General features: G+C 36.2%; 2 protein-coding genes across 5 annotated transcripts in view; one reads left to right on the top strand and one right to left on the bottom strand.

Annotated features, from left to right (window-relative positions):
• The window catches only part of LOC128222123 (tropomodulin-like), a 33,649-nt gene extending 17,681 nt beyond the window's left edge, over nt 1–15,968 (top strand). For all 4 annotated transcript variants that reach the window (XM_052930988.1, XM_052930985.1, XM_052930986.1 and 1 more), the window contains exons 6-10: nt 7,829–7,959; nt 8,595–8,702; nt 9,056–9,199; nt 9,642–9,789; nt 12,552–15,968. In XM_052930988.1, the coding sequence (XP_052786948.1) occupies nt 7,829–7,959; nt 8,595–8,702; nt 9,056–9,199; nt 9,642–9,789; nt 12,552–12,589 (569 nt within the window). In that variant the 3' untranslated portion in view covers nt 12,590–15,968. The remainder of the gene's footprint in view (nt 1–7,828; nt 7,960–8,594; nt 8,703–9,055; nt 9,200–9,641; nt 9,790–12,551) is intronic.
• Nucleotides 15,969–16,586: 618 nt separating this feature from the next.
• Nucleotides 16,587–27,793, bottom strand: part of LOC128221216 (uncharacterized) — an 11,926-nt gene continuing 719 nt past the window's right edge. The window contains exons 2-7 of the mRNA XM_052929720.1: nt 27,381–27,524; nt 27,003–27,089; nt 19,581–19,775; nt 18,401–18,550; nt 17,927–18,047; nt 16,587–17,515 (exon numbers count right to left, since the gene is read on the bottom strand). Coding sequence (XP_052785680.1) covers nt 17,412–17,515; nt 17,927–18,047; nt 18,401–18,550; nt 19,581–19,775; nt 27,003–27,089; nt 27,381–27,524 — 801 coding nt within the window. The 3' untranslated portion in view covers nt 16,587–17,411. The remainder of the gene's footprint in view (nt 17,516–17,926; nt 18,048–18,400; nt 18,551–19,580; nt 19,776–27,002; nt 27,090–27,380; nt 27,525–27,793) is intronic.

Here is a 27,793-nt window from a genome sequence, read left to right as displayed (position 1 = left end):
CAGCTGACTTCGTACAAGCATACATTGTAATGGCGGACTGTTATACATCTGAATGCCAACCGACTTCATACAAGCATACATTGTAATGGCAGACTGTTATACATCTGAATGCCAACCGACTTCATACAAGCATACATTGTAATGGCAGACTGTTATACATCTGAATGCCAACCGACTTCATACAAGCATACATTGTAATGGCAGACTGTTATACATCTGAATGCCAACCGACTTCATACAAGCATACATTGTAATGGCGGACTGTTATACATCTGAATGCCAGCTGACTTCATACAAGCATACATTGTAATGGCAGACTGTTATACATCTGAATGCCAACCGACTTCATACAAGCATACATTGTAATGGCAGACTGTTATACATCTGAATGCCAACTGACTTCGTACAAGCATACATTGTAATGGCGGACTGTTATACATCTGAATGCCAACTGACTTCATACAAGCATACATTGTAATGGCAGACTGTTATACATCTGAATGCCAACTGACTTCATACAAGCATACATTGTAATGGCGGACTGTAATACATCTGAATGCCAACTGACTTCATACAAGCATACATTGTAATGGCGGACTGTTATACATCTGAATGCCAACTGACTTCATACAAGCATACATTGTAATGGCGGACTGTTATACATCTGAATGCCAACCGACTTCATACAAGCATACATTGTAATGGCGGACTGTAATACATCTGAATGCCAGCTGACTTCATACAAGCATACATTGTAATGGCGGACTGTTATACATCTGAATGCCAACCGACTTCGTACAAGCATACATTGTAATGGCGGACTGTTATACATCTGAATGCCAACTGACTTCATAGAAGCGTACATTGTAATGGCAGACTGTTATACATCTGAATGCCAACTGACTTCATACAAGCATACATTGTAATGGCGGACTGTAATACATCTGAATGCCAGCTGACTTCATACAAGCATACATTGTAATGGCGGACTGTTATACATCTGAATGCCAACTGACTTCGTACAAGCATACATTGTAATGGCGGACTGTTATACATCTGAATGCCAACCGACTTCGTACAAGCATACATTGTAATGGCGGACTGTTATACATCTGAATGCCAACCGACTTCGTACAAGCATACATTGTAATGGCGGACTGTTATACATCTGAATGCCAACCGACTTCGTACAAGCATACATTGTAATGGCGGACTGTTATACATCTGAATGCCAACTGACTTCATAGAAGCGTACATTGTAATGGCAGACTGTTATACATCTGAATGCCAACTGACTTCATACAAGCATACATTGTAATGGCGGACTGTAATACATCTGAATGCCAACTGACTTCATACAAGCGTACATTGTAATGGCAGACTGTTATACATCTGAATGCCAACTGACTTCATACAAGCATACATTGTAATGGCGGACTGTTATACATCTGAATGCCAACTGACTTCATACAAGCATACATTGTAATGGCGGACTGTTATACATCTGAATGCCAACTGACTTCATACAAGCATACATTGTAATGGCAGACTGTAATACATCTGAATGCCAACTGACTTCATACAAGCATACATTGTAATGGCAGACTGTAATACATCTGAATGCCAACTGACTTCGTACAAGCATACATTGTAATGGCGGACTGTTATACATCTGAATGCCAACTGACTTCATACAAGCATACATTGTAATGGCAGACTGTTATACATCTGAATGCCAACTGACTTCATAGAAGCGTACATTGTAATGGCGGACTGTAATACATCTGAATGCCAACTGACTTCATACAAGCATACATTGTAATGGCAGACTGTAATACATCTGAATGCCAACTGACTTCGTACAAGCATACATTGTAATGGCAGACTGTAATACATCTGAATGCCAACTGACTTCGTACAAGCATACATTGTAATGGCAGACTGTAATACATCTGAATGCCAACTGACTTCATACAAGCATACATTGTAATGGCAGACTGTTATACATCTGAATGCCAACTGACTTCGTACAAGCATACATTGTAATGGCGGACTGTAATACATCTGAATGCCAACCGACTTCATACAAGCATACATTGTAATGGCGGACTGTAATACATCTGAATGCCAACTGACTTCATACAAGCATACATTGTAATGGCAGACTGTTATACATCTGAATGCCAACTGACTTCGTACAAGCATACATTGTAATGGCGGACTGTAATACATCTGAATGCCAACCGACTTCATACAAGCATACATTGTAATGGCGGACTGTAATACATCTGAATGCCAACTGACTTCGTACAAGCATACATTGTAATGGCAGACTGTTATACATCTGAATGCCAACTGACTTCATACAAGCATACATTGTAATGGCGGACTGTTATACATCTGAATGCCAACCGACTTCATACAAGCATACATTGTAATGGCAGACTGTAATACATCTGAATGCCAACTGACTTCATACAAGCATACATTGTAATGGCGGACTGTTATACATCTGAATGCCAACCGACTTCATACAAGCATACATTGTAATGGCGGACTGTTATACATCTGAATGCCAACTGACAGCATACATTGTAATGGCGGACTGTTATACATCTGAATGCCAACTGACTTCATACAAGCATACATTGTAATGGCGGACTGTTATACATCTGAATGCCAACTGACTTCGTACAAGCATACATTGTAATGGCAGACTGTAATACATCTGAATGCCAACTGACTTCATACAAGCATACATTGTAATGGCGGACTGTTATACATCTGAATGCCAACCGACTTCATACAAGCATACATTGTAATGGCGGACTGTTATACATCTGAATGCCAACCGACTTCATAGAAGCGTACATTGTAATGGCAGACTGTTATACATCTGAATGCCAACCGACTTCATAGAAGCGTACATTGTAATGGCGGACTTTAATACATCTGAATGCCAACTGACTTCATACAAGCATACATTGTAATGGCAGACTGTTATACATCTGAATGCCAACTGACTTCATACAAGCATACATTGTAATGGCGGACTGTTATACATCTGAATGCCAACTGACTTCATACAAGCATACATTGTAATGGCGGACTGTTATACATCTGAATGCCAACCGACTTCATACAAGCATACATTGTAATGGCGGACTGTTATACATCTGAATGCCAACCGACTTCATAGAAGCGTACATTGTAATGGCAGACTGTTATACATCTGAATGCCAACCGACTTCATAGAAGCGTACATTGTAATGGCGGACTTTAATACATCTGAATGCCAACTGACTTCATACAAGCATACATTGTAATGGCAGACTGTAATACATCTGAATGCCAACCGACTTCATACAAGCATACATTGTAATGGCGGACTGTTATACATCTGAATGCCAACTGACTTCATACAAGCATACATTGTAATGGCGGACTGTAATACATCTGAATGCCAACCGACTTCATACAAGCATACATTGTAATGGCGGACTGTTATACATCTGAATGCCAACTGACTTCATACAAGCATACATTGTAATGGCGGACTGTTATACATCTGAATGCCAACTGACAGCATACAAGCATACATTGTAATGGCGGACTGTAATACATCTGAATGCCAACCGACTTCATACAAGCATACATTGTAATGGCGGACTGTAATACATCTGAATGCCAACTGACTTCATACAAGCATACACTGTAATGGCGGACTGTTATACATCTGAATGCCAACTGACTTCATACAAGCATACATTGTAATGGCGGACTGTTATACATCTGAATGCCAACCGACTTCGTACAAGCATACATTGTAATGGCAGACTGTTATACATCTGAATGCCAACTGACTTCGTACAAGCATACATTGTAATGGCGGACTGTTATACATCTGAATGCCAACTGACTTCATACAAGCATACATTGTAATGGCGGACTGTTATACATCTGAATGCCAACTGACTTCGTACAAGCATACATTGTAATGGCAGACTGTTATACATCTGAATGCCAACTGACTTCGTACAAGCATACATTGTAATGGCGGACTGTTATACATCTGAATGCCAACTGACTTCATACAAGCATACATTGTAATGGCGGACTGTTATACATCTGAATGCCAACCGACTTCGTACAAGCATACATTGTAATGGCAGACTGTTATACATCTGAATGCCAACTGACTTCGTACAAGCATACATTGTAATGGCGGACTGTTATACATCTGAATGCCAACTGACTTCATACAAGCATACATTGTAATGGCGGACTGTTATACATCTGAATGCCAACTGACTTCATACAAGCATACATTGTAATGGCAGACTGTTATACATCTGAATGCCAACTGACTTCGTACAAGCATACATTGTAATGGCGGACTGTTATACATCTGAATGCCAACTGACTTCGTACAAGCATACATTGTAATGGCGGACTGTTATACATCTGAATGCCAACTGACTTCATAGAAGCGTACATTGTAATGGCAGACTGTAATACATCTGAATGCCAACTGACTTCATACAAGCATACATTGTAATGGCGGACTGTAATACATCTGAATGCCAGCTGACTTCATACAAGCATACATTGTAATGGCGGACTGTAATACATCTGAATGCCAACTGACTTCGTACAAGCATACATTGTAATGGCGGACTGTAATACATCTGAACGCCAACCGACTTCATACAAGCATACATTGTAATGGCGGACTGTTATACATCTGAATGCCAACCGACTTCATACAAGCATACATTGTAATGGCAGACTGTTATACATCTGAATGCCAACTGACTTCATACAAGCATGCATTGTAATGGCGGACTGTTATACATCTGAATGCCAACCGACTTCGTACAAGCATACATTGTAATGGCGGACTGTTATACATCTGAATGCCAACCGACTTCGTACAAGCATACATTGTAATGGCAGACTGTTATACATCTGAATGCCAACCGACTTCATACAAGCATACATTGTAATGGCAGACTGTTATACATCTGAATGCCAACTGACTTCATACAAGCATACATTGTAATGGCGGACTGTTATACATCTGAATGCCAACCGACTTCGTACAAGCATGCATTGTAATGGCGGACTGTAATACATCTGAATGCCAACTGACTTCATACAAGCATACATTGTAATGGCGGACTGTAATACATCTGAATGCCAGCTGACTTCGTACAAGCGTACATTGTAATGGCAGACTGTAATACATCTGAATGCCAACCGACTTCGTACAAGCATACATTGTAATGGCAGACTGTAATACATCTGAATGCCAGCTGACTTCGTACAAGCGTACATTGTAATGGCAGACTGTAATACATCTGAATGCCAGCTGACTTCGTACAAGCATACATTGTAATGGCGGACTGTAATACATCTGAATGCCAGCTGACTTCGTACAAGCATACATTGTAATGGCGGACTGTTATACATCTGAATGCCAGCCGACTTCATACAAGCATACATTGTAATGGCGGACTGTTATACATCTGAATGCCAACTGACTTCATACAAGCATACATTGTAATGGCAGACTGTTATACATCTGAATGCCAACTGACTTCGTACAAGCATACATTGTAATGGCGGACTGTAATACATCTGAATGCCAGCTGACTTCGTACAAGCGTACATTGTAATGGCGGACTGTAATACATCTGAATGCCAGCTGACTTCGTACAAGCATACATTGTAATGGCGGACTGTAATACATCTGAATGCCAGCTGACTTCGTACAAGCATGCATTGTAATGGCGGACTGTAATACATCTGAATGCCAACTGACTTCATACAAGCATGCATTGTAATGCCAGCTGACTTCATACAAGCATACATTGTAATGGCAGACTGTAATACATCTGAATGCCAACCGACTTCGTACAAGCATACATTGTAATGGCGGACTGTTATACATCTGAATGCCAGCTGACTTCGTAAAAGCATACATTGTAATGGCAGACTGTAATACATCTGAATGCCAGCTGACTTCGTAAAAGCATACATTGTAATGGCAGACTGTAATACATCTGAATGCCAACTGACTTCGTAAAAGCATACATTGTAATGGCAGACTGTAATACATCTGAATGCCAACTGACTTCGTAAAAGCATACATTGTAATGGCAGACTGTTATACATCTGAATGCCAACTGACTTCATACAAGCTTACATTGTAATGGCAGACTGTAATACATCTGAATGCCAACTGACTTCATACAAGCGTACATTGTAATGGCAGACTGTAATACATCTGAATGCCAACTGACTTCATACAAGCGTACATTGTAATGGCAGACTGTTATACATCTGAATGCCAACTGACTTCATACAAGCTTACATTGTAATGGCAGACTGTAATACATCTGAATGCCAACTGACTTCATACAAGCATACATTGTAATGGCAGACTGTAATACATCTGAATGCCAACTGACTTCATACAAGCATACATTGTAATGGCAGACTGTTATACATCTGAATGCCAACTGACTTTATACAAGCTTACATTGTAATGGCAGACTGTAATACATCTGAATGCCAACTGACTTCATACAAGCATACATTGTAATGGCAGACTGTAATACATCTGAATGCCAACTGACTTCATACAAGCTTACATTGTAATGGCAGACTGTAATACATCTGAATGCCAACTGACTTCATACAAGCGTACATTGTAATGGCAGACTGTAATACATCTGAATGCCAACTGACTTCATACAAGCGTACATTGTAATGGCAGACTGTAATACATCTGAATGCCAACTGACTTCATACAAGCGTACATTGTAATGGCAGACTGTTATACATCTGAATGCCAACTGACGTTTGATTGCCAACTCATCTCAGGAAGGATGTTGAAGGATTGCCTGGTGTGTCAGTGCTATGCCCTACAACCTTAAAAGACTGGTTCTGTCAATGGATAGTTTTGAAGTTTTATAATATCATTAGACAAACTTATGCATCTCCACATACATATAGTTCACCGGCCAAGCTTTGAGCCTTTCTCCCACTTTATTTTCAACTTGAACCTGCTGAACCTGGTGTCATCCAATAAACAAACATATAGCGCCAAATGTCAAAATGTCAAGGCATGCACAACTTGGAAGATAATACTTAGATATAGTGAATTATCAAATAGATTTTACAGATTTAGTAAAGATTTATGATTTATTAACCTACATGATCTCATTAGAATATGCATTGGCATTCAACAGCCATACCTAAGGTCCTATATATATATATATATATATTATAAATATCATATGGCAGCATGTGTGACATTGATATTGTCAACCCCATGGCAGAATGTCACTTGAGGCGTATTATTTTAATATACCGAACACAATTAAGTACATAAAAGGTTTAAAAATGTTTCTTAATTAATTTAATTAAACAGGTTTAACAAGGTCAACAAAATATAACATAATAAAATAATTATATCTAGAACAGAATTCCACCGTTAATTGTGATAAAATTTCTTAAACTGACAGTTCCTTTCGTCTGAAGTTTTTTTGTACACATTGATGTGATGTGACAGCTGTATGTGTATAAGGGAGGCAAATTTAGCTCAAATATTGATGCTGTTATTTGCCCTTATATGACATTCAAAATATCACTGCGGTCACATGTGAATTTTGCTTGGTCACATGTCAAAAAGGTTGAAAAAATTTCTGACAGTCAAAATATCTCTTTTTTCGGGTAATGGGATTTTACCATTGTAGACAAAAGTGAGGTATAATGAATATATATATAGATATATATGTAATGTATTTCATCTGTATTACAGGTTTGGCAAAAGCAGAACAACTGAAGGTCGCCCCGTTTGAGCCACCAAATACAACAGACGTCGAACAGAGCATAAGACTCATCAAGGATAACGACTCTTCGCTTAAACATCTGAATCTGAATAATATTAAGGTAGGGGGCATAGGATCATTAAACCAAAAATGTCTTTGAAGATGCTTAATTTGAGTGAGTTACATGATGTCCATCGTTGGTTTTACATTGTATTCCTGTGGGTAAATTTACTGAAAAAATCTTGTTTTTCATGAATATTAATGAGGTAGGTACTCTTTGACTTAGATTTACCTTGACTTATGGAAGGATGATGCTACTTAATATTTAAAAGTAATTTCATTGGCTTAGATTCCGAAAATGCCTCGTTAATTTTTCATGATTAAGAAATTTTTGTAGTCAAATGTCCGAAGGTACTCAGTGGAGCATATTAACGACCATATTTATTACAAAAATATGTGACATAAAGTTTCCTGTTTAACATTTATACATCACACCATGCATAGTCTAAAAATTAAGCAAGATTTTTTCTTATTATTTAAACAAAGGCTTTTCTGTAAAGCTAAAATGTTAATCATGGTTTTACTTGAGAACGAGTCAAGATATACTCCCTGATGATTAATTTCAGTGATACAACATTTTAATCATAATATGGGATTTATTGTTCTGACAATGTCTTTGTTTGTAAAATTTTCGAACATATTTGAAGTATTTTGAGTAAACTACACAAAAGCATTCACATTCTTTTCTTTCTTTAGAATATTTCGTATGAACGTTTGGAAGCTGTGTGTGACGGACTCAAAACAAACACACAGTTAGAAACCCTTGAAATGGCGAGTGTTGCTATGACAGACAGAGTCGCAAAGGTAATTTATTTGTTCAGTTATAATATACCGATTGGCTAACATAATTGTTCATTATTGTGACCATTTAGTGGTGAGAAACAGAGAAAACGCCAGCAGTGCTTTGACAGACGGAGGTTGTTTTTTTTTCAGTTATGTCAGACAGAGTTGTTGAGATAATGTATTAGTTGAGAACATTTCACATGAATGTTTGGAAGCTGTTTGGGTGGATTTAAACTGATTAACAGCCATATTTTCTGAATTACAGAAATTGAAGGTACTTCACTGGCTGGCTAGTGAGTTCTAGGGGATTATGATTGATTTTTGTAAATGTTTTCTTATTTTTAACTTAAATGTACAAGTTGTTCTATTTACAGAGACTTAGTGAAGCATTGAAAGAAAACAAAACGCTTACTTCACTGAACATAGAGTCTAATTTCGTCACGGGAGAGTTGATAGTGGAAATACTGAAGTCCATAAATGTCAACAAGACTGTGACAGAGTTTCGAGCCACAAATCAGGTTAGAATCAAAAGTTTTATACAGAGTTATGGACAAGTTTGATGGTAATTGATTGATTTTAAATTGGTTGATAGTATAGATCAATAAAAAATGATCAGTTTGATACCATAAGCTGACGTGTTTATTAAAATGATCTAGGCTCATATCTCAAAAAAAAAAAATGAGAAATTTCATCCAATTTCACCTTGTTATTCAATAATGATGGGCGTGGATCAGTTGTGTATTTGGCCATATACTTTTATGTTTTACTCTGATACAAACACTTTGTAAATAATGAGCTCAATAACTTTACATGATTATTTAACAGTGGTGAAAATGAGTTCTACTATTTACAGTATACATTGTACTGATTTGAAAAACACTTGCTCAAAATAGGAATTTTTAGCAGATTGAAAAGAAAGTATTTTTCATTTGATGAAATATTTGAAATAATTATTTTCAGAAACCAGAAGCCCTGGGGAATAAAGTAGAGACTAAGATTATAAAGTTGGTCCAAGAAAATGACAAAATGATGAAGTTGGGACTTGCTTTCGAATTCCCGGAAACTCGGGTGAAAGTCACAGAGAAACTACAAAGCAATTATGATCAAGGTGAGAGCATTAGCTCCCTTTGTTGTGTTAAAATCTCTTATAAGCAGTAGTTTTTAGGTGTGTTATGTCATTGACAAGCTTGTCTGCAATCCCAAGAAAAAATATTGAGGTATTGTCATAGTTATAGTGTTTTTGAAACTTCATCATCAGCATTGTTGTGAAGTCAAAACTTGGCTAAAACTAGAAAAACTTTCTAACTATTGACATGAAACTTTAAAGACATGTTCACACAGCCAATAGCGCTAAATAGACATAATAATGAGGACAGCTTCTAGAACTTTTATAAGATTTTTGAAAAACATGGCGGAGCCTTTTGACAGGGAAAATTTGAGTTGCGAACTTCTAAATTGCAAATATTAAAGTTTAACATAACTGGTTATTCTGCGACTTTTTTATCCCCCGCCTTGAAAAGGCGAAGGGGATATAGTAATGGTAGGCGCGATGCCGTGCATGCGTGCATGTGTGCGTGCGTGCGTCCGTCCGTCGGTCCCACATTCATTTCTTTGCATCTCCTCTTACATTTCTCATGCGATTTCTACCAAACTTTCACAGATTGATAATCATAAAGTGAAGCAGCGCATATTGTTGGGCTTTTGCGATTCAACCATTTTTGTAGGAGTTATTGCCCTTTGCTTATTTTACATTTAAAATTGGTTTCTTCGCAACTCCTCTTTAAGTTTTTTATGCGATTTCTACCAAACTTTCACAGATTGATGATCATAAAGTGAAGCAGCGCATATTGTCGGGCTTTCCTGATTTGAACATTTTTGAAAGAGTAATTGCCCTTTGCTTATTTTACATTTAAAATTGGTTTCTTCGCAACTCCTTTTATGTTTTTCATGCAATTTCTACCAAACTTTCACAGATTGATGATCATAAAGTGAAGCAGCGCATATTGTTGGGCTTTCCCGATTCAACCATTTTTGAAAGAGTTATTGTCCTTTGCTTATTTTGCATTAAAAATTGGTTTCTTCGCAACTCCTCTTACGTTTTTCATGCGATTTCTACCAAACTTTCACAGATTGATGATCATAAAGTGAAGCAGCGCATATTGTCTGGCTTTCCCGATTCAACCATTTTTAATAGAGCTATTGCACTTTGCTTATTTTACATTTAAAATTGGTTTCTTCGCAAATCCTCTTACGTTTTTCATGCAATTTCTACCAAACTTTCACAGATTGATGACTATATAGTGACGCAGCGCATATTGTCGGGCTTTTGCAATTTGACCATTTTTGAAAGAGTTATTGCCCTTTGCTTATTTTACATTTAAAATTGGTTTCTTCGCAACTCCTTTAATGGTTTACATGCGATTTCTACCAAACTTTCACAGATTGATGATCATATAGTGAAGCAGCGCATATTGTCTGGCTTATAAGCGATTTGACCATTTTTGAAAGAGTTATTGCCCTTTGCTTATTTTACATTTAAAATTGGTTTCTTCGCAACTCCTACGTTTTTCATGCGATTTCTACCAAACTTTCACAGATTAATGACTATATAGTGATGCAGCGCATATTGTCGGGCTTTCGCAATTAGCCATTTTTGAAAGAGTTATTGCCCCTTTTTTTACATTTAAAATTGGTTTCTTCACAACTCCTCTTACGTTTTTCATGCAATTTCTACCAAACTTTCACAGATTGATGACTAGATAGTGACGCAGCAAATATTGTGGGATTTCGCGATTTGACCATTTTTGAAAGAGTTATTGCCCTTTCTTTATTTTACATTTAAAATTGGTTTCTTCGCAACTCCTCTTACGCTTATGACTATATAGTGACGCAGCGCATATTGTCAGGCTTTTGCAATTTGACCTTTTTTGAAAGTTATTGCCCTTCCTTAATTTTACGCATTTCTTATGTTCCTGAGAAACTACCCTTACCATTGATTGGCTTTCGTTACAAAAAATGCCCCCCATGAGGCGAGGGATATAGCTGTCTGTGACCGCTCTTGTTTCAGCAGTTTCTTGAGCCATTTCTGCTAAACACTTGTCTCATGTACAGAACTAAATTATATACAGCATTGCTGACCTAGAGTATTGAGTTAAAAAGTTGTTTTTGCTTAAGTTGACCTTTTGTCATTCCATCAGTCTGTCCATTATAAAAGGTGTCTGCTTCATATCTCTTGAACCAATTGGTTATAAAATAAACTTGCCACGAAATGTTCAAACAGTTTAGGGGGCATGTAAAAACTAGCTTGGTTTAAGATCAAGGTCACTCTTAAAAGTCAAAGGTCATAAGACTATAATATGACTATATTTCATGTCTGATGTTCACCATATTGAGAGGATGTGCAGAGAGCATGTTACATCAAGCTTGGTTTAAGTTCAAGGTCACATTTAAAGGTAAAAGGTCATATGACTACACTTCATGTCTGCCCCTCTCTCATGAACCTCTTGAAATAATTGAAAAAACTTGCCACAAATGTTTTTCATATTGAGGCAGTGTGCATGTTACAACCAGCTCTGTTCATGGTCAAAGGATTATGACTATATTTTGTGTCTGAAGTTCACCATATTGAGAATGAGACTGTGTCAATATGTTACAATCAGCTTGGTTCAAGGTCAAGGTCACACTAAGAGGTCAAAGGTCTTATGAATAAACTGTCTAGTTTAGGCCTGTTAATATTTCCATACTCTCTGTTATTATAACTACTGCTGTACTCCTCTGTTGTACCACTGGTTTAGCTTAAAATAGGTTCCTTGAGTTTTAACATGAATATTGTTTGTATTAAATATTACTACTATTTTGATATTTTTTCAGTACGCAAGAAGCGAGTATCAGACAAAGGAGAAGCATAAATAACATAACCACGGAGAACCTTAGTCAGTGTGGCATGATAACTACCTTTTGTGTATCTTGATACCCGTGACTGTGTCCTTTATTCTTCTGGTTTTATCCTCAAGTCATTTTACACCTGTGGACAAAAACCGTTTAACACTATTTGGAAATATACCCAGAGATACAAATTATGGATGACTGTGTACAGTTATATGGATACTAAGATATAAACAAAGGAATACAAATTATTGGACATCGATTCAAACCTGTGGAAAAAATCTGAACATTTGGCTAATACATTTACCCAATAAGTGCTGTCTATACACCTGTGGGCAAACTTTTGAGGACACTTCCATCAGACATCTTCAAAGAGATACACATTGTGAAATTGGTTCACAACTTTGGTCTGTGAACATTATCCAGGATAGAAATTAGCAAAGAGTCATTGATTTACACCTTTGAACCAGTCTGAAAACTTTTACTCTTGAAACTTTTTAATAAAGAAAGTGTAGTTACATCACATAGTATGACATGTATTGGATGTGAGACCTTTTTTTGAATAAAACTGTTTTGATTGTTGGCACATTTAGAAGTATAGTTTACACACTTAGATGAAGATCCCATTATTTGTTGTTATTATTTCGATAGAACCTTGAAATAGATCAGCATTTATTAAGACTTTGACAATTTTTGCCTGATATTTGTTTAGTTCATATAAAGGATATCAAGTCTCAGATCAATGAATTTGGTAAATGTAACTGGGATTTTAATATCATGGTTAGTTAAATGTATACACCCAAGTTTTTTGTTTTTGTTTTTTCTATGAACAATGCCATTTTCCTTATATAACCTGTACCAATGTATTAAATCAGGATTCTGTGTTTAGCTTTATATGAAATCATTTATCTCATTACAAGAGGATTCTTGTTTTTAATTTATACTCAATGTCATTAAGATGTTTTATAAAAATTAAATTTAGATCTTATTTCTAAACTAAATCATGTTAGTAAATTTGTCTTTTGCGTCATGAACAATTATATTGCACTGACATTTAATTAACATGTATTAAAATATTTTAAATATGATTGAGAATACAATTTAAAGCTGCACTCTCACAGATTGAACGTTTTGACAATTTTTTTTATTTTTTGTCGATTGTTTATATTTTAACGAGCCGATTTTTGTGAACATCAAAAGAAACCAGTTATATAAGACTCCTGACAAAAGAGTAGATCACAGATTTTTATATTTAAGTTCAAAAATTGATGTTTTATGCATTTTTCTTAAACCATTAGTAACAGTTTAAGCCATAAAACTATAATTTTCGAACGGATATATGAAAACCTGTGATCTGATCTTTTGTCAGCAATCAATTTTATCGTTGGTTTGCAGGTATTTACGCCAAAAATTGCTCTTTCCAAGACAAATAATAAAATTTGTATTAATGGTAAATCTGTGAGAGTGCAGCTTTAATGAATATTGTTATTTTTGTTAAGCTTGTTGTTTTTTTTAAGATGAAAATGGTACTGCCGGTTATATATGTATTGCTTAGGATTACAGAGCTTAGATGTATTGTATTAATTTGCTTTCTGTAAAAAAAAATAATAAAGATTATATATTAATAGAGAAATAATTGCCATATTATATATTATTCATATATATAAATGATTATAAAAGAGGTTACTTTATTATAAAAGAGAGAAAAATATAATACTTTAATACAATCTCAAATCAATGAGGCTAACTGATTTTGTCATGTTTGCTGTGGTTATTACTTTGAGGTTAACTAACTAATCTTTAATTCAGATAATTGTAAAAGTATATGTTTGATATATGTTGTTTTTATTTTTTTTGGACATATTTACTCTCAATGTTTTTAGTGAACTGCATTTACGGACTATAATTCACATAAAGTCACAGGTACTCGTTGTGATATGGGTACTCTGGCACTCATTGTGACACCAGTACTCAAATGTGAAAGGGTACTTCTTCGACCCCAGTACTCATTGTGAACTGGTACTCCATGTTAAATATTGCTTAACTTAAAAGCCCACAGAATATGTCTCCGTTCTTTTATAGTAATTTCTCAATAGTGTATGCCTTAATCTGTGATCCAATTCTCTGAATTATGCCATAGGACTCAATCAAGATTTTACAATGTTTAATATGGTCAAATGTCAGAAGATATTTTGGAGCTGCTTCATCAAGTATCCTTGGAGTGTCTTTACCCAGAAGGTATTGTCACCAGTGCCATTGAACTGTTAAAAAGATCTCACAGGGGAGCTGTGTATCATTCATAAACTTAATTAATGACTGTTTGCAATATTTATGAAGATAGCTAGGTTTGTTTGACCAGCATCTGTCAACACACACACAAGAAATTGCACCTTAGCTACATTTATAAAAAAATATTTTAATGTAAGGATTTTCATAACTAGATAGTTCTCATTTCTATTATTGAACATAGTAGAAACTTGATTGAGTTTTAGATTTATTCTGGTGAGCAATAAGTATATATTCTTTTAGTTTTAGCGCCCATATTGTACAGGCTTTACATGTTCACACGTAATTTTGCATGAAATGTGTACATATATTTATTAAAACATCCTTCCATAACATGTTTATTTTGATTGATCAGGTAATACTTTACCATTTTTGTATGTCTTTATTCAGTACTGTAAGTTCATGAATTATTTGTTGTCGAAAAACCCAAAAAAGGTTTTATAATGTACAGTCTATCTGTACCGAAGAAAAAAAACAATTATTTTGAAAAATAATTATTTCAATATCTACTTGGAAGTTACTTGTTTGGTAACACCCACATTCCTTGTCAATTGAAAAATCTGAATGTTTTTTAAGGTCTTAATACTTGACCGTATACATATGTGTCTTTGCTTAAATCTTGCCCTGTCAAGGGGCTAGTTAGTCGCTTTGTGTTAAAAGCAATTTTTTCATTGTAAACCAGTCAATCGATTATGTGTGTATCAGTCTAGTTAGTAGCCAATTAAATACAGCGTTAGATAGCATTGTGTATCACATGTACTCTGCTAGCCAATCATAATTATTGTTACTATGATTTTCAGAACAATATCTTACTATAAACATTGAACGAGAAAAAAGACCTAAAAACAGGAAAATAAATACCTTATAGAATGATTAAGGAACATTTGGAAACAGCTGTTTTATTGATTAAATAGATGTCAATGTTGTTATAATTATGACAATTCAGATCTGATTTCAATTTTACCAGATGTGTCATAACAGTTAAACTTATATTCACACGTTATTTTTTTTTTCCATTGTTGCTGTTCTATATATAAACCTTGTACCATCATGATTTGTGTTTTAATAGGTGAACCTAGGAAAAGATTTTTTTAAATAAATAAAAACTTAAAAATATGCCTCTCATTTTGTTTCGTTGTATGCCTATTGAGTCATAAAAGTTTATAGGTAAGATTAGAATAAGCACATTGATATTCCTAATAAGGAATGTAATTGAGTTTCCTGTGTATGGGAGTGGTGTTGATGATGAAACTGCTCTTCTGAACAGAATGACAGGTATCAAGATAATATAGCACACTTCAGAAATGAGTGTATGGTTGAGTTTGACCTTGACATTCTCATCACCTTAACATTTTGTATATTTCCATTTGTACTCATGACCTTGGCATACAGTGTTTTCACTGTTTAACTCAAGTATGAACTTAACATTTAGAATATTCCCAATCATACTCCAAGCATGACATTGACATTCGTTTTTTTTCACTGCTGTACTCAAACATGACCTTAAAATTTGGTAAACACCCGTTGACCTTGACATTTGGCGTGTTCACCTTTGCTCTTTCAGTATGACCTAAGCATTTGGTATTTTTACATGTGTATTCTTAGTATCTTCTCTATTAAAGGATAATGAATTCAATAATTAAATATGTCTATTTTAAAGCATTAAGGGGATTTGTCCGAGGCATATAAAGGAATTCCTTACATTCGAATGGGGTTAAATATATTCAACAAAAAGCCAAAACAGCAACTTTTATTGAAACTATTTATTGCTATAAAATATACAAGCATGACATTTAGATTTACAATAAAAACTGCACCACAATTATTATAGTTATCGATAAATGAATGAATGGTTATTAAAACAAACTCTGGGTGAAAATGTCATCCATTTGTAAATATGTGACTTTGTTTCACGCTTTGTGTGATTCATCCAATATTAAATGTTGATAATGATGACACTTCCACTCAAATATAACATTTTTTTATTAAAACAAAAGAACACCTTAGAATTATTAAAGACTTTGTGAATGTTGTAAAGACATTAATTATTAAGAACATAAATAATGATTTTAAAATTTATCATTACAAACAAAACTGTCCGGTAAAAATTATATTAAAAATTTAATTAGTGAATGTCATGATTTTTTTCTCTACAATGAAAAGATATAAAATATTACAGCTGCCTTTATGCTAGCACTGGAGAACACATTATATATAATGGCAAACTTTCTTTGACAAATGTCAAATATCAAATATCATCATTTTTGTTAAAATATGGTTTCAAAACACTAACAAGAACAGGACTTGAACAAACTCCGTCCATGATGGTACTCAAGGAAAAAGAACTATTAAACAAAATGTTACAAAACAGTAAGGCAATTCTGTCTTGCATAGCAATTTTTCAATATTCCTGGTTTTGACAACATTCTAGTCTCCAATGTCTCATCACTCTTTCCAAATACTCTTCTCATCTCCAATCATCCTTTCCGAATACTCTTCAATCTCATTTTACCAATAGGCTCCAATCTCCCTTTTCTAATCTTTACACTGTTATCACCCCTAGACCCTCTTCAGCTTGAAGGTGTTGCAGATTTCTCCAGGAACGGCCTTGATCTTCGGGAGGAGAACCCTCTGGAACACGCTTAAGTCGTAGTCGAGAGCGCCTGTAAAATATCCAAAACCCATGACACAGGAAACTGCCAAATAGTCTTGTCATTTTCACACTTAAAACTGTCACCATTTGAAAGTTTGTCACTTGGTAATTAAAATGTTTTGTTTATAATTATACTTTATTTTAGTTAATCATGAAGACAGCTGTAGGCTGACGTGAATCACTCTCCAGTTTGTTCCGAGTGCAAACAACTACTGATCTGATATCAATATTGAGAGGCTAAGAATAAATGCCCTTAGTGGGACTACAACCTGAGACCGTTTTGGTAAGAGGCTGACACATTTACTACTTGACCAATCTCATACTTAATCATCTTTGAAACATAGTTTTTAGAATAGATTATTGTGAATATTAAATGGAATAAATGGCATATGCTTAAAAATTGCAGATAACTAAATCATACCAGTTATGTTTGTGATGGCTACAACATCGCTGACGAGTTCCATTACAATCATTCCTGTAGAGACTTGGGCCCAGTTCATGGCGAACCACACCCAATCCATGGATGTTGCGACCACACACAACTAAAACATACATGAACACATTTTGACAGATAAAACCTTTTTCAGCTTTAATCAATTAAATTACATACACAATGAAGACATATACAGATATTCTCCAATAATTAATCCGGACACTTATTCTCATTTGATTGAATTACTGATAAATTTGGGGTTTTAAAAAATTCATATTCAAACATTCAATAAACATACCAGTACATATACTGCCAATAATCATTAAGCGGTCAAGTTTAATCATTTTGTAGGTAATACTGGTCAAGTTTAATCATTTTGTAGGTAATACCGGTCAAGATAAATAATTTTGTAGGTTATATTATTTTATAACTATTTAGCAACATAGGGTGAAGTGAACATACCAGCCAATTAGCAGCAAGAACAGCCTCCTTATCGCCAGTTCGCAGGAAGTTTGGTACTCTTAGGAGGAGAAAGGAAGTCCCAATATTGATGGAACTTGCAGCTCGAGTGAGAAATATAAGCACGGAATCCACCTTCTCAAGGGACGGAAACTGTTGAGGGAAAAACACAACATAAATGACAAACAATGCAAACTGTTGAAACAGACACCCATCCTATTTTAAGGACCAAAATTTAGGGAGGAAACCATCTTTGTTGATTCAAAGGTCATAATGCACCAGTCATGGGGGCATGGTTACTACGTGGCTGGTTATTGATCAGACAGGATTGATTTTAGTTACTTCTATAATTAAAGGGCCATAACTCAGTAGCAAAATGGCAGGTTAACAAATTTGTTGAAGATATTATGGTAATATACATTCTGACCTTATTCTAACCTAATTTGGGGGTGATTGGACAAATGCTTTTTAAGTTATTGATTGGACAACATACTCGCTGCTGCCTGACTGCCTGCCAACGTTTCGCAGGTAAGAGTACAGTATGTCCCATTTTATAAATGTGCATATAAAAGTGACTCCTTATAAGTGATGGCTCTTGCAACATGCATGATAAACACAAGCAAGGAATCCACCTTCCTGGAGAAAAACATAGAATCAATGACAAGAATTAATGCCCTTATATTGATGGGATTTGCAACACGCATGAGAAACACTAGCACAAAATCCACCTTCTCAGGGGAAAGAAACTGGGCAAAAAAGGAATCGATGACAAAAAGGATGCCCCAATATTGATGGCACATGTGACAAGGATAAAGAACACTACCAGGAAATCCAACTTCTCCTGGGACAGATACTGGGGGAAAGCATAGAATAAATGACAAGAAATGACTCCCTAAAATTAATGCCCATTGCAACATGTATGAGAAACAGTAGCACAGCTTTAACCTTCTGAATGGATGTAAACTATTAGGAGAAAAATCTTGGAATAAATGTGTTTTACCTGAACTTGCAACTTAACCAAACGAGTGACCGTACAGGCATCGTCTTTATAACAAGCTTATCATACAATTGATTTTTTATCAAATTCATAATGAACATGTATACTTATTGTTAAGTCATCTTAAATAAAATTTAACGTGGATATGGCCAGTTAAACCATGAGGTTATTTTGTGTCTTACTTACCATCAAACGTACACACCAGCCTGGCATTGCGTACCCCACAACTGATGCAAGGATCATGATGACAAACTGTAGGCGGATGTGGAAGTTTGCCCGTGATGATATTTCTCCGTATCCACCCCAGTCATTTGATCGGAACATGTGAAACAGGGTACCCACAGTGGTTAGCAGCATCATGTAGAACATCTGTGTTACTTCCTGTAAATATTAAAATATGCAAACATATAAATAAAGCCATCACCAATTTATATAAGTTGTGAAATATGAAGTACTACTCTTTATCAAAGCTAATTGCATTATACACAAGTGTAAGGCTGTTGTGCGCAGGTGTATTGAGAAAGGCTGTTGAATGTTGTATAAAGGTGCATTGAGAAAGGCTGTTGAATGGTGTACACATGTGTATTGAGAAAGGCTGTTGAATGGTGTACACATGTGTATTGAGAAAGGCTGTTGAATGGTGTACACATGTGTATTGAGATAGGCTGCTGAATGTTGTACACATGTGTATTGAGAAAGGCTGCTGAATGTTGTACACATGTGCATTGAGAAAGGCTGTTGAATGTTGTACACATATGTATTGAGATAGGCTGTTGAATGGTGTACACATGTGTATTGAGAAAGGCTGTTGAATGGTGTACACATGTGTATTGAGATAGGCTGTTGAATGGTGTACACATGCGTATTGAGATAGGCTGCTGAATGTTGTACACATGTGTATTGAGAAAGGCTTTTGAATGTTGTACACATGTGTATTGAGAAAGGCTGTTGAATGTTGTACACATGTGTATTGAGAAAGACTGTTGAATGTTGTACACTTGTGTATTGAGAAAGGCTGTTGAATGTTCTACACATGTGTATTGAGATAGGCTGTTGAATGTTGTGCATATGTGTATTGAGGTAAGCTGTTGAATGTTGTACACATGTGTATGGAGATAGGCTGTTGAATGGTGTACACATGTGTATTGAGATATGCTGTTGAATGTTCTACACATGTGTATTGAGAAAGGCTGTTGAATGTTCTACACATGTGTATTGAGAAAGGCTGTTGAATGGTGTACACATGTGTATTGAGATAGGCTGTTGAATGGTGTACACATGTGTATTGAGAAAGGCTGTTGAATGGTGTACACATGTGTATTGAGATAGGCTGCTGAATGTTGTACACATGTGTATTGAGAAAGGCTGTTGAATGTTGTACACATGTGTATTGAGATATGCTGTTGAATGGTGTACACATGTGTATTTAGAAAGGCTGTTGAATGTTGTATAAAGGTGCATTGAGAAAGGCTGTTGAATGGTGTACACATGTGTATTGAGAAAGGCTGTTGAATGGTGTACACATGTGTATTGAGAAAGGCTGTTGAATGGTGTACACATGTGTATTGAGATAGGCTGCTGAATGTTGTACACATGTGTATTGAGAAAGGCTGCTGAATGTTGTACACATGTGCATTGAGAAAGGCTGTTGAATGTTGTACACATGTGTATTGAGATAGGCTGTTGAATGGTGTACACATGTGTATTGAGAAAGGCTGTTGAATGGTGTACACATGTGTATTGAGATAGGCTGTTGAATGGTGTACACATGTGTATTGAGATAGGCTGTTGAATGTTGTACACATGTGTATTGAGAAAGGCTTTTGAATGTTGTACACATGTGTATTGAGAAAGGCTGTTGAATGGTGTACACATGTGTATTGAGATAGGCTGTTGAATGGTGTACACTTGTGTATTGAGAAAGACTGTTGAATGGTGTACACATGTGTATTGAGATATGCTGTTGAATGTTGTACACATGTGTATTGAGAAAGGCTGTTGAATGTTGTACACATGTGTATTGAGAAAGGCTGTTGAATGGTGTACACATGTGTATTGAGAAAGGCTGTTGAATGGTGTACACATGTGTATTGAGAAAGGCTGTTGAATGGTGTACACATGTGTATTGAGATAGGCTGTTGAATGGTGTACACATGTGTATTGAGAAAGGCTGTTGAATGGTGTACACATGTGTATTGAGATAGGCTGCTGAATGTTGTACACATGTGTATTGAGAAAGGCTGTTGAATGGTGTACACATGTGTATTGAGAAAGGCTGTTGAATGTTCTACACTTGTGTATTGAGATATGCTGTTGAATGGTGTACACATGTGTATTGAGAAAGGCTGTTGAATGTTGTACACATGTGTATTGAGAAAGACTGTTGAATGTTCTACACTTGTGTATTGAGATAGGCTGTTGAATGTTGTACACATGTGTATTGAGATAGGCTGTTGAATAGTGTACACATGTGTATTGAGAAAGGCTGTTGAATGGTGTACACATGTGTATTGAGATAGGCTGCTGAATGTTGTACACATGTGTATTGAGATAGGCTGTTGAATGTTGTACACATGTGTATTGAGAAAGGCGGTTGAATGTTGTACACATGTGTATTGAGATAGGCTGTTGAATGTTGTACACATGTGTATTGAGATAGGCTGTTGAATGTTGTACACATGTGTATTGAGAAAGGCTTTTGAATGTTGTACACATGTGTATTGAGAAAGGCTGTTGAATGGTGTACACTTGTGTATTGAGATAGGCTGTTGAATGTTGTACACATGTGTATTGAGAAAGGCTTTTGAATGTTGTACACATGTGTATTGAGAAAGGCTGTTGAATGTTGTACACATGTGTATTGAGAAAGACTGTTGAATGTTGTACACTTGTGTATTGAGAAAGGCTGTTGAATGTTCTACACATGTGTATTGAGATAGGCTGTTGAATGTTGTGCATATGTGTATTGAGGTAAGCTGTTGAATGTTGTACACATGTGTATGGAGATAGGCTGTTGAATGGTGTACACATGTGTATTGAGATATGCTGTTGAATGTTCTACACATGTGTATTGAGAAAGGCTGTTGAATGTTCTACACATGTGTATTGAGAAAGGCTGTTGAATGGTGTACACATGTGTATTGAGATAGGCTGTTGAATGGTGTACACATGTGTATTGAGAAAGGCTGTTGAATGGTGTACACATGTGTATTGAGATAGGCTGCTGAATGTTGTACACATGTGTATTGAGAAAGGCTGTTGAATGTTGTACACATGTGTATTGAGATATGCTGTTGAATGGTGTACACATGTGTATTTAGAAAGGCTGTTGAATGTTGTATAAAGGTGCATTGAGAAAGGCTGTTGAATGGTGTACACATGTGTATTGAGAAAGGCTGTTGAATGGTGTACACATGTGTATTGAGAAAGGCTGTTGAATGGTGTACACATGTGTATTGAGATAGGCTGCTGAATGTTGTACACATGTGTATTGAGAAAGGCTGCTGAATGTTGTACACATGTGCATTGAGAAAGGCTGTTGAATGTTGTACACATGTGTATTGAGATAGGCTGTTGAATGGTGTACACATGTGTATTGAGAAAGGCTGTTGAATGGTGTACACATGTGTATTGAGATAGGCTGTTGAATGGTGTACACATGTGTATTGAGATAGGCTGTTGAATGTTGTACACATGTGTATTGAGAAAGGCTGTTGAATGTTGTACACATGTGTATTGAGAAAGGCTGTTGAATGGTGTACACTTGTGTATTGAGATAGGCTGTTGAATGGTGTACACTTGTGTATTGAGAAAGGCTGTTGAATGGTGTACACATGTGTATTGAGATATGCTGTTGAATGTTGTACACATGTGTATTGAGAAAGGCTGTTGAATGTTCTACACATGTGTATTGAGAAAGGCTGTTGAATGGTGTACACATGTGTATTGAGAAAGGCTGTTGAATGGTGTACACATGTGTATTGAGAAAGGCTGTTGAATGGTGTACACATGTGTATTGAGATAGGCTGTTGAATGGTGTACACATGTGTATTGAGAAAGGCTGTTGAATGGTGTACACATGTGTATTGAGATAGGCTGCTGAATGTTGTACACATGTGTATTGAGAAAGGCTGTTGAATGGTGTACACATGTGTATTGAGAAAGGCTGTTGAATGTTCTACACTTGTGTATTGAGATATGCTGTTGAATGGTGTACACATGTGTATTGAGAAAGGCTGTTGAATGTTGTACACATGTGTATTGAGAAAGACTGTTGAATGTTCTACACTTGTGTATTGAGATAGGCTGTTGAATGTTGTACACATGTGTATTGAGATAGGCTGTTGAATAGTGTACACATGTGTATTGAGAAAGGCTGTTGAATGGTGTACACATGTGTATTGAGATAGGCTGCTGAATGTTGTACACATGTGTATTGAGATAGGCTGTTGAATGTTGTACACATGTGTATTGAGAAAGGCGGTTGAATGTTGTACACATGTGTATTGAGATAGGCTGTTGAATGTTGTACACATGTGTATTGAGATAGGCTGTTGAATGTTGTACACATGTGTATTGAGATAGGCTGTTGAATGTTGTACACATGTGTATTGAGAAAGGCTGCTGAATGGTTTACACATGTGTATTGAGATATGCTGTTGAATGTTGTACACATGTGTATTGAGAAAGGCTGTTGAATGTTCTACACATGTGTATTGAGAAAGGCTGTTGAATGTTCTACACATGTGTGTTGAGAAAGGCTGTTGAATGGTGTACACATGTGTATTGAGATAGGCTGTTGAATGGTGTACACATGTGTATTGAGAAAGGCTGTTGAATGGTGTACACATGTGTATTGAGAAAGGCTGTTGAATGGTGTACACATGTGTATTGAGAAAGGCTGTTGAATGGTGTACACATGTGTATTGAGATATGCTGTTGAATGTTGTACACATGTGTATTGAGAAAGGCTGTTGAATGTTGTACACATGCGTATTGAGAAAGGCTGTTGAATGTTGTACACTTGTGTATTGAGAAAGGCTGTTGAATGTTGTACACATGTGTATTGAGAAAGACTGTTGAATGTTGTACACTTGTGTATTGAGAAAGGCTGTTGAATGTTCTACACATGTGTATTGAGATAGGCTGCTGAATGTTGTGCATATGTGTATTGAGGTAAGCTGTTGAATGTTGTACACATGTGTATGGAGATAGGCTGTTGAATGGTGTACACATGTGTATTGAGATATGCTGTTGAATGTTCTACACATGTGTATTGAGAAAGGCTGTTGAATGTTCTACACATGTGTATTGAGAAAGGCTGTTGAATGGTGTACACATGTGTATTGAGATAGGCTGTTGAATGGTGTACACATGTGTATTGAGAAAGGCTGTTGAATGGTGTACACATGTGTATTGAGATAGGCTGCTGAATGTTGTACACATGTGTATTGAGAAAGGCTGTTGAATGTTGTACACATGTGTATTGAGATATGCTGTTGAATGGTGTACACATGTGTATTTAGAAAGGCTGTTGAATGTTGTACACATGTGTATTGAGAAAGGCTGTTGAATGTTCTACACTTGTGTATTGAGATAGGCTGTTGAATGGTGTACACATGTGTATTGAGAAAGGCTGTTGAATGGTGTACACATGTGTATTTAGAAAGGCTGTTGAATGTTGTACACATGTGTATTGAGAAAGGCTGTTGAATGTTCTACACTTGTGTATTGAGATAGGCTGTTGAATGGTGTACACATGTGTATTGAGAAAGGCTGTTGAATGGTGTACACATGTGTATTGAGATAGGCTGCTGAATGTTGTACACATGTGTATTGAGAAAGGCTGTTGAATGTTGTACACATGTGTATTGAGAAAGGCTGCTGAATGGTGTACACATGTGTATTGAGATATGCTATTGAATGTTGTACACATGTGTATTGAGAAAGGTTGTTGAATGTTGTACACATGCGTATTGAGAAAGGCTGTTGAATGTTGTACACTTGTGTATTGAGAAAGGCTGTTGAATGTTGTACACATGTGTATTGAGAAAGGCTGTTGAATGTTGTACACATGTGTATTGAGAAAGGCTGCTGAATGTTGTACACTTGTGTATTGAGAAAGGCTGTTGAATGTTCTACACATGTGTATTGAGAAAGGCTGTTGAATGTTGTACACATGTGTATTGAGAAAGGCTGTTGAATGTTGTACACATGTGTATTGAGAAAGGCTGTTGAATGTTGTACACATGTGTATTGAGAAAGGCTGTTGAATGTTGTACACATGTGTATTGAGAAAGGCTGTTGAATGTTGTACACATGTGTATTGAGAAAGGCTGTTGAATGTTGTACACTTGTGTATTGAGATGGGCTGTTGAATGTTGTACAAATGTGTATTGAGAAAGGCTGTTGAATGTTGTACACTTGTGTATTGAGATAGGCTGTTGAATGTTGTACACATGTGTATTGAGATAGGCTGTTGAATGTTGTACACTTGTGTATTGAGAAATGCTGTTGAATGCTGTACACATGTGTATTGAGATAGGCTGTTGAATGGTGTACACATGTGTATTGAGAAAGGCTGTTGAATGTTGTACACATGTATATTGAGAAAGGCTGTTGAATGTTGTACACTTGTGTATTGAGATAGGCTGTTGAATGGTGTACACATGTGTATTGAGATAGGCTGTTGAATGTTGTACACATGTGTATTGAGATAGGCTGTTGAATGTTGTACACATGTGTATTGAGATAGGCTGTTGAATGTTGTACACATGTGTATTGAGAAAGGCTGTTGAATGTTGTGCATATGTGTATTGAGGTAAGCTGTTGAATGTTGTACACATGTGTATTGAGAAAAAGCTGTTGGATGTTGTACACATGTGTATCGAGATAGGCTTTTGAATGTTGTACACTTGTGTATTGAGAAAGGCTGTTGAATGCTGTACACATGTGTACTGAGATAGGCTGTTGAATGTTGTACACTTGTGTATTGAGAAAGGCTGTTGAATGCTGTACACATGTGTATTGAGATAGGCTGTTGAATGGTGTACACATGTGTATTGAGAAAGGCTGTTGAATGTTGTACACATGTATATTGAGAAAGGCTGTTGAATGTTGTACACTTGTGTATTGAGATAGGCTGTTGAATGGTGTACACATATGTGTTGAGATAGGCTGTTGAATGTTGTACACATATATATTGAGATAGGCTGTTGAATGTTGTACACTTGTGTATTGAGATAGGCTGTTGAATGTTGTACACATGTATATTGAGATAGGCTGTTGAATGTTGTACACATGTGTATTGAGATAGGCTGTTGAATGTTGTACACTTGTGTATTGAGATAGGCTGTTGAATGGTGCACACATGTGTATTGAGAAAGGCTGTTGAATGTTGTACACATGTGTATTGAGATAGGCTGTTGAATGGTGAACACATGTGTATTGAGATATGCTGTTGAATGTTGTACACATGTGTATTGAGAAAGGCTGTTGAATGGTGTACACATGTGTATTGAGAAAGGCTGTTGAATGTTGTGCACTGGTGCATTTTTGAGCGCAGTTGCATTGAGAAAGGCTGTTAAATGTTATACAAGAAAACCTTACCTTCTCCTCAATTCTGGTTGAAACTTTCTTGCCTTTTGGATTGTGTGTCATGAGATAACCACAGGCCAGGAACTTGCAAAGCATAGCCTGTAAGACAATTGATTGCAAATGTGATCAAGCATACATACATATACTTAAAGATAAAGGTATCAGGTGTTAATCTGAGCAAAAGTCAAACAATTCTTAACGTAATAAAATTGGTCCACAAGCCCCAAGCAGAACTGTGGTTGTACAAAAATCTGTTGCATAACATTTTTGTAAATTTCGGGCTTTGACCCTGTCATTTTCATTATAGTATTAAAGTTATACGAACACAAGAGTTTTCAAACTTTATTTTTTTTTCTCATTGACTACTGTATAAATTATGTTACAACATACCACGCAGAAGGAGAGGAGAAAGCTAGTCTGTACGGTGGAGTCAGTGCTGTTTCTCAGGAGGAAGTACTGCAACATCCAGAACATCCCCATCATACCCAGACCCCGGCCCAGAAGAATGTGAGTTCCGTCTATTTGCCCCGTTACCTGCAGAATAATTATGGGATTAACATCTGTATTTATAGGCAAACAAGAAAAATAACTACAAAAACTTGAGGAACTGTACAACTAGTTTTGGCCTTGATCCTGTCTCTTGCAAGATATGCACCAAATTTTGTTTGAAAACCTTTTTGTAGTTTTGAGTTTTGGCCAAAACTGAAGCTTTTAACAATGATGCCACTGAAAACACGAAGGCTATGACAAAATTTGCAGAGGAGACGCATGTTACAGCAGAAGGAAACTCAAGAGAATTACCA

Source organism: Mya arenaria, chromosome 16 (genome assembly GCF_026914265.1).
Source record: "Mya arenaria isolate MELC-2E11 chromosome 16, ASM2691426v1".
NCBI classification, from domain to species: domain Eukaryota; kingdom Metazoa; phylum Mollusca; class Bivalvia; order Myida; family Myidae; genus Mya; species Mya arenaria.
This window is presented reverse-complemented; position numbering and strand designations above follow the sequence as displayed.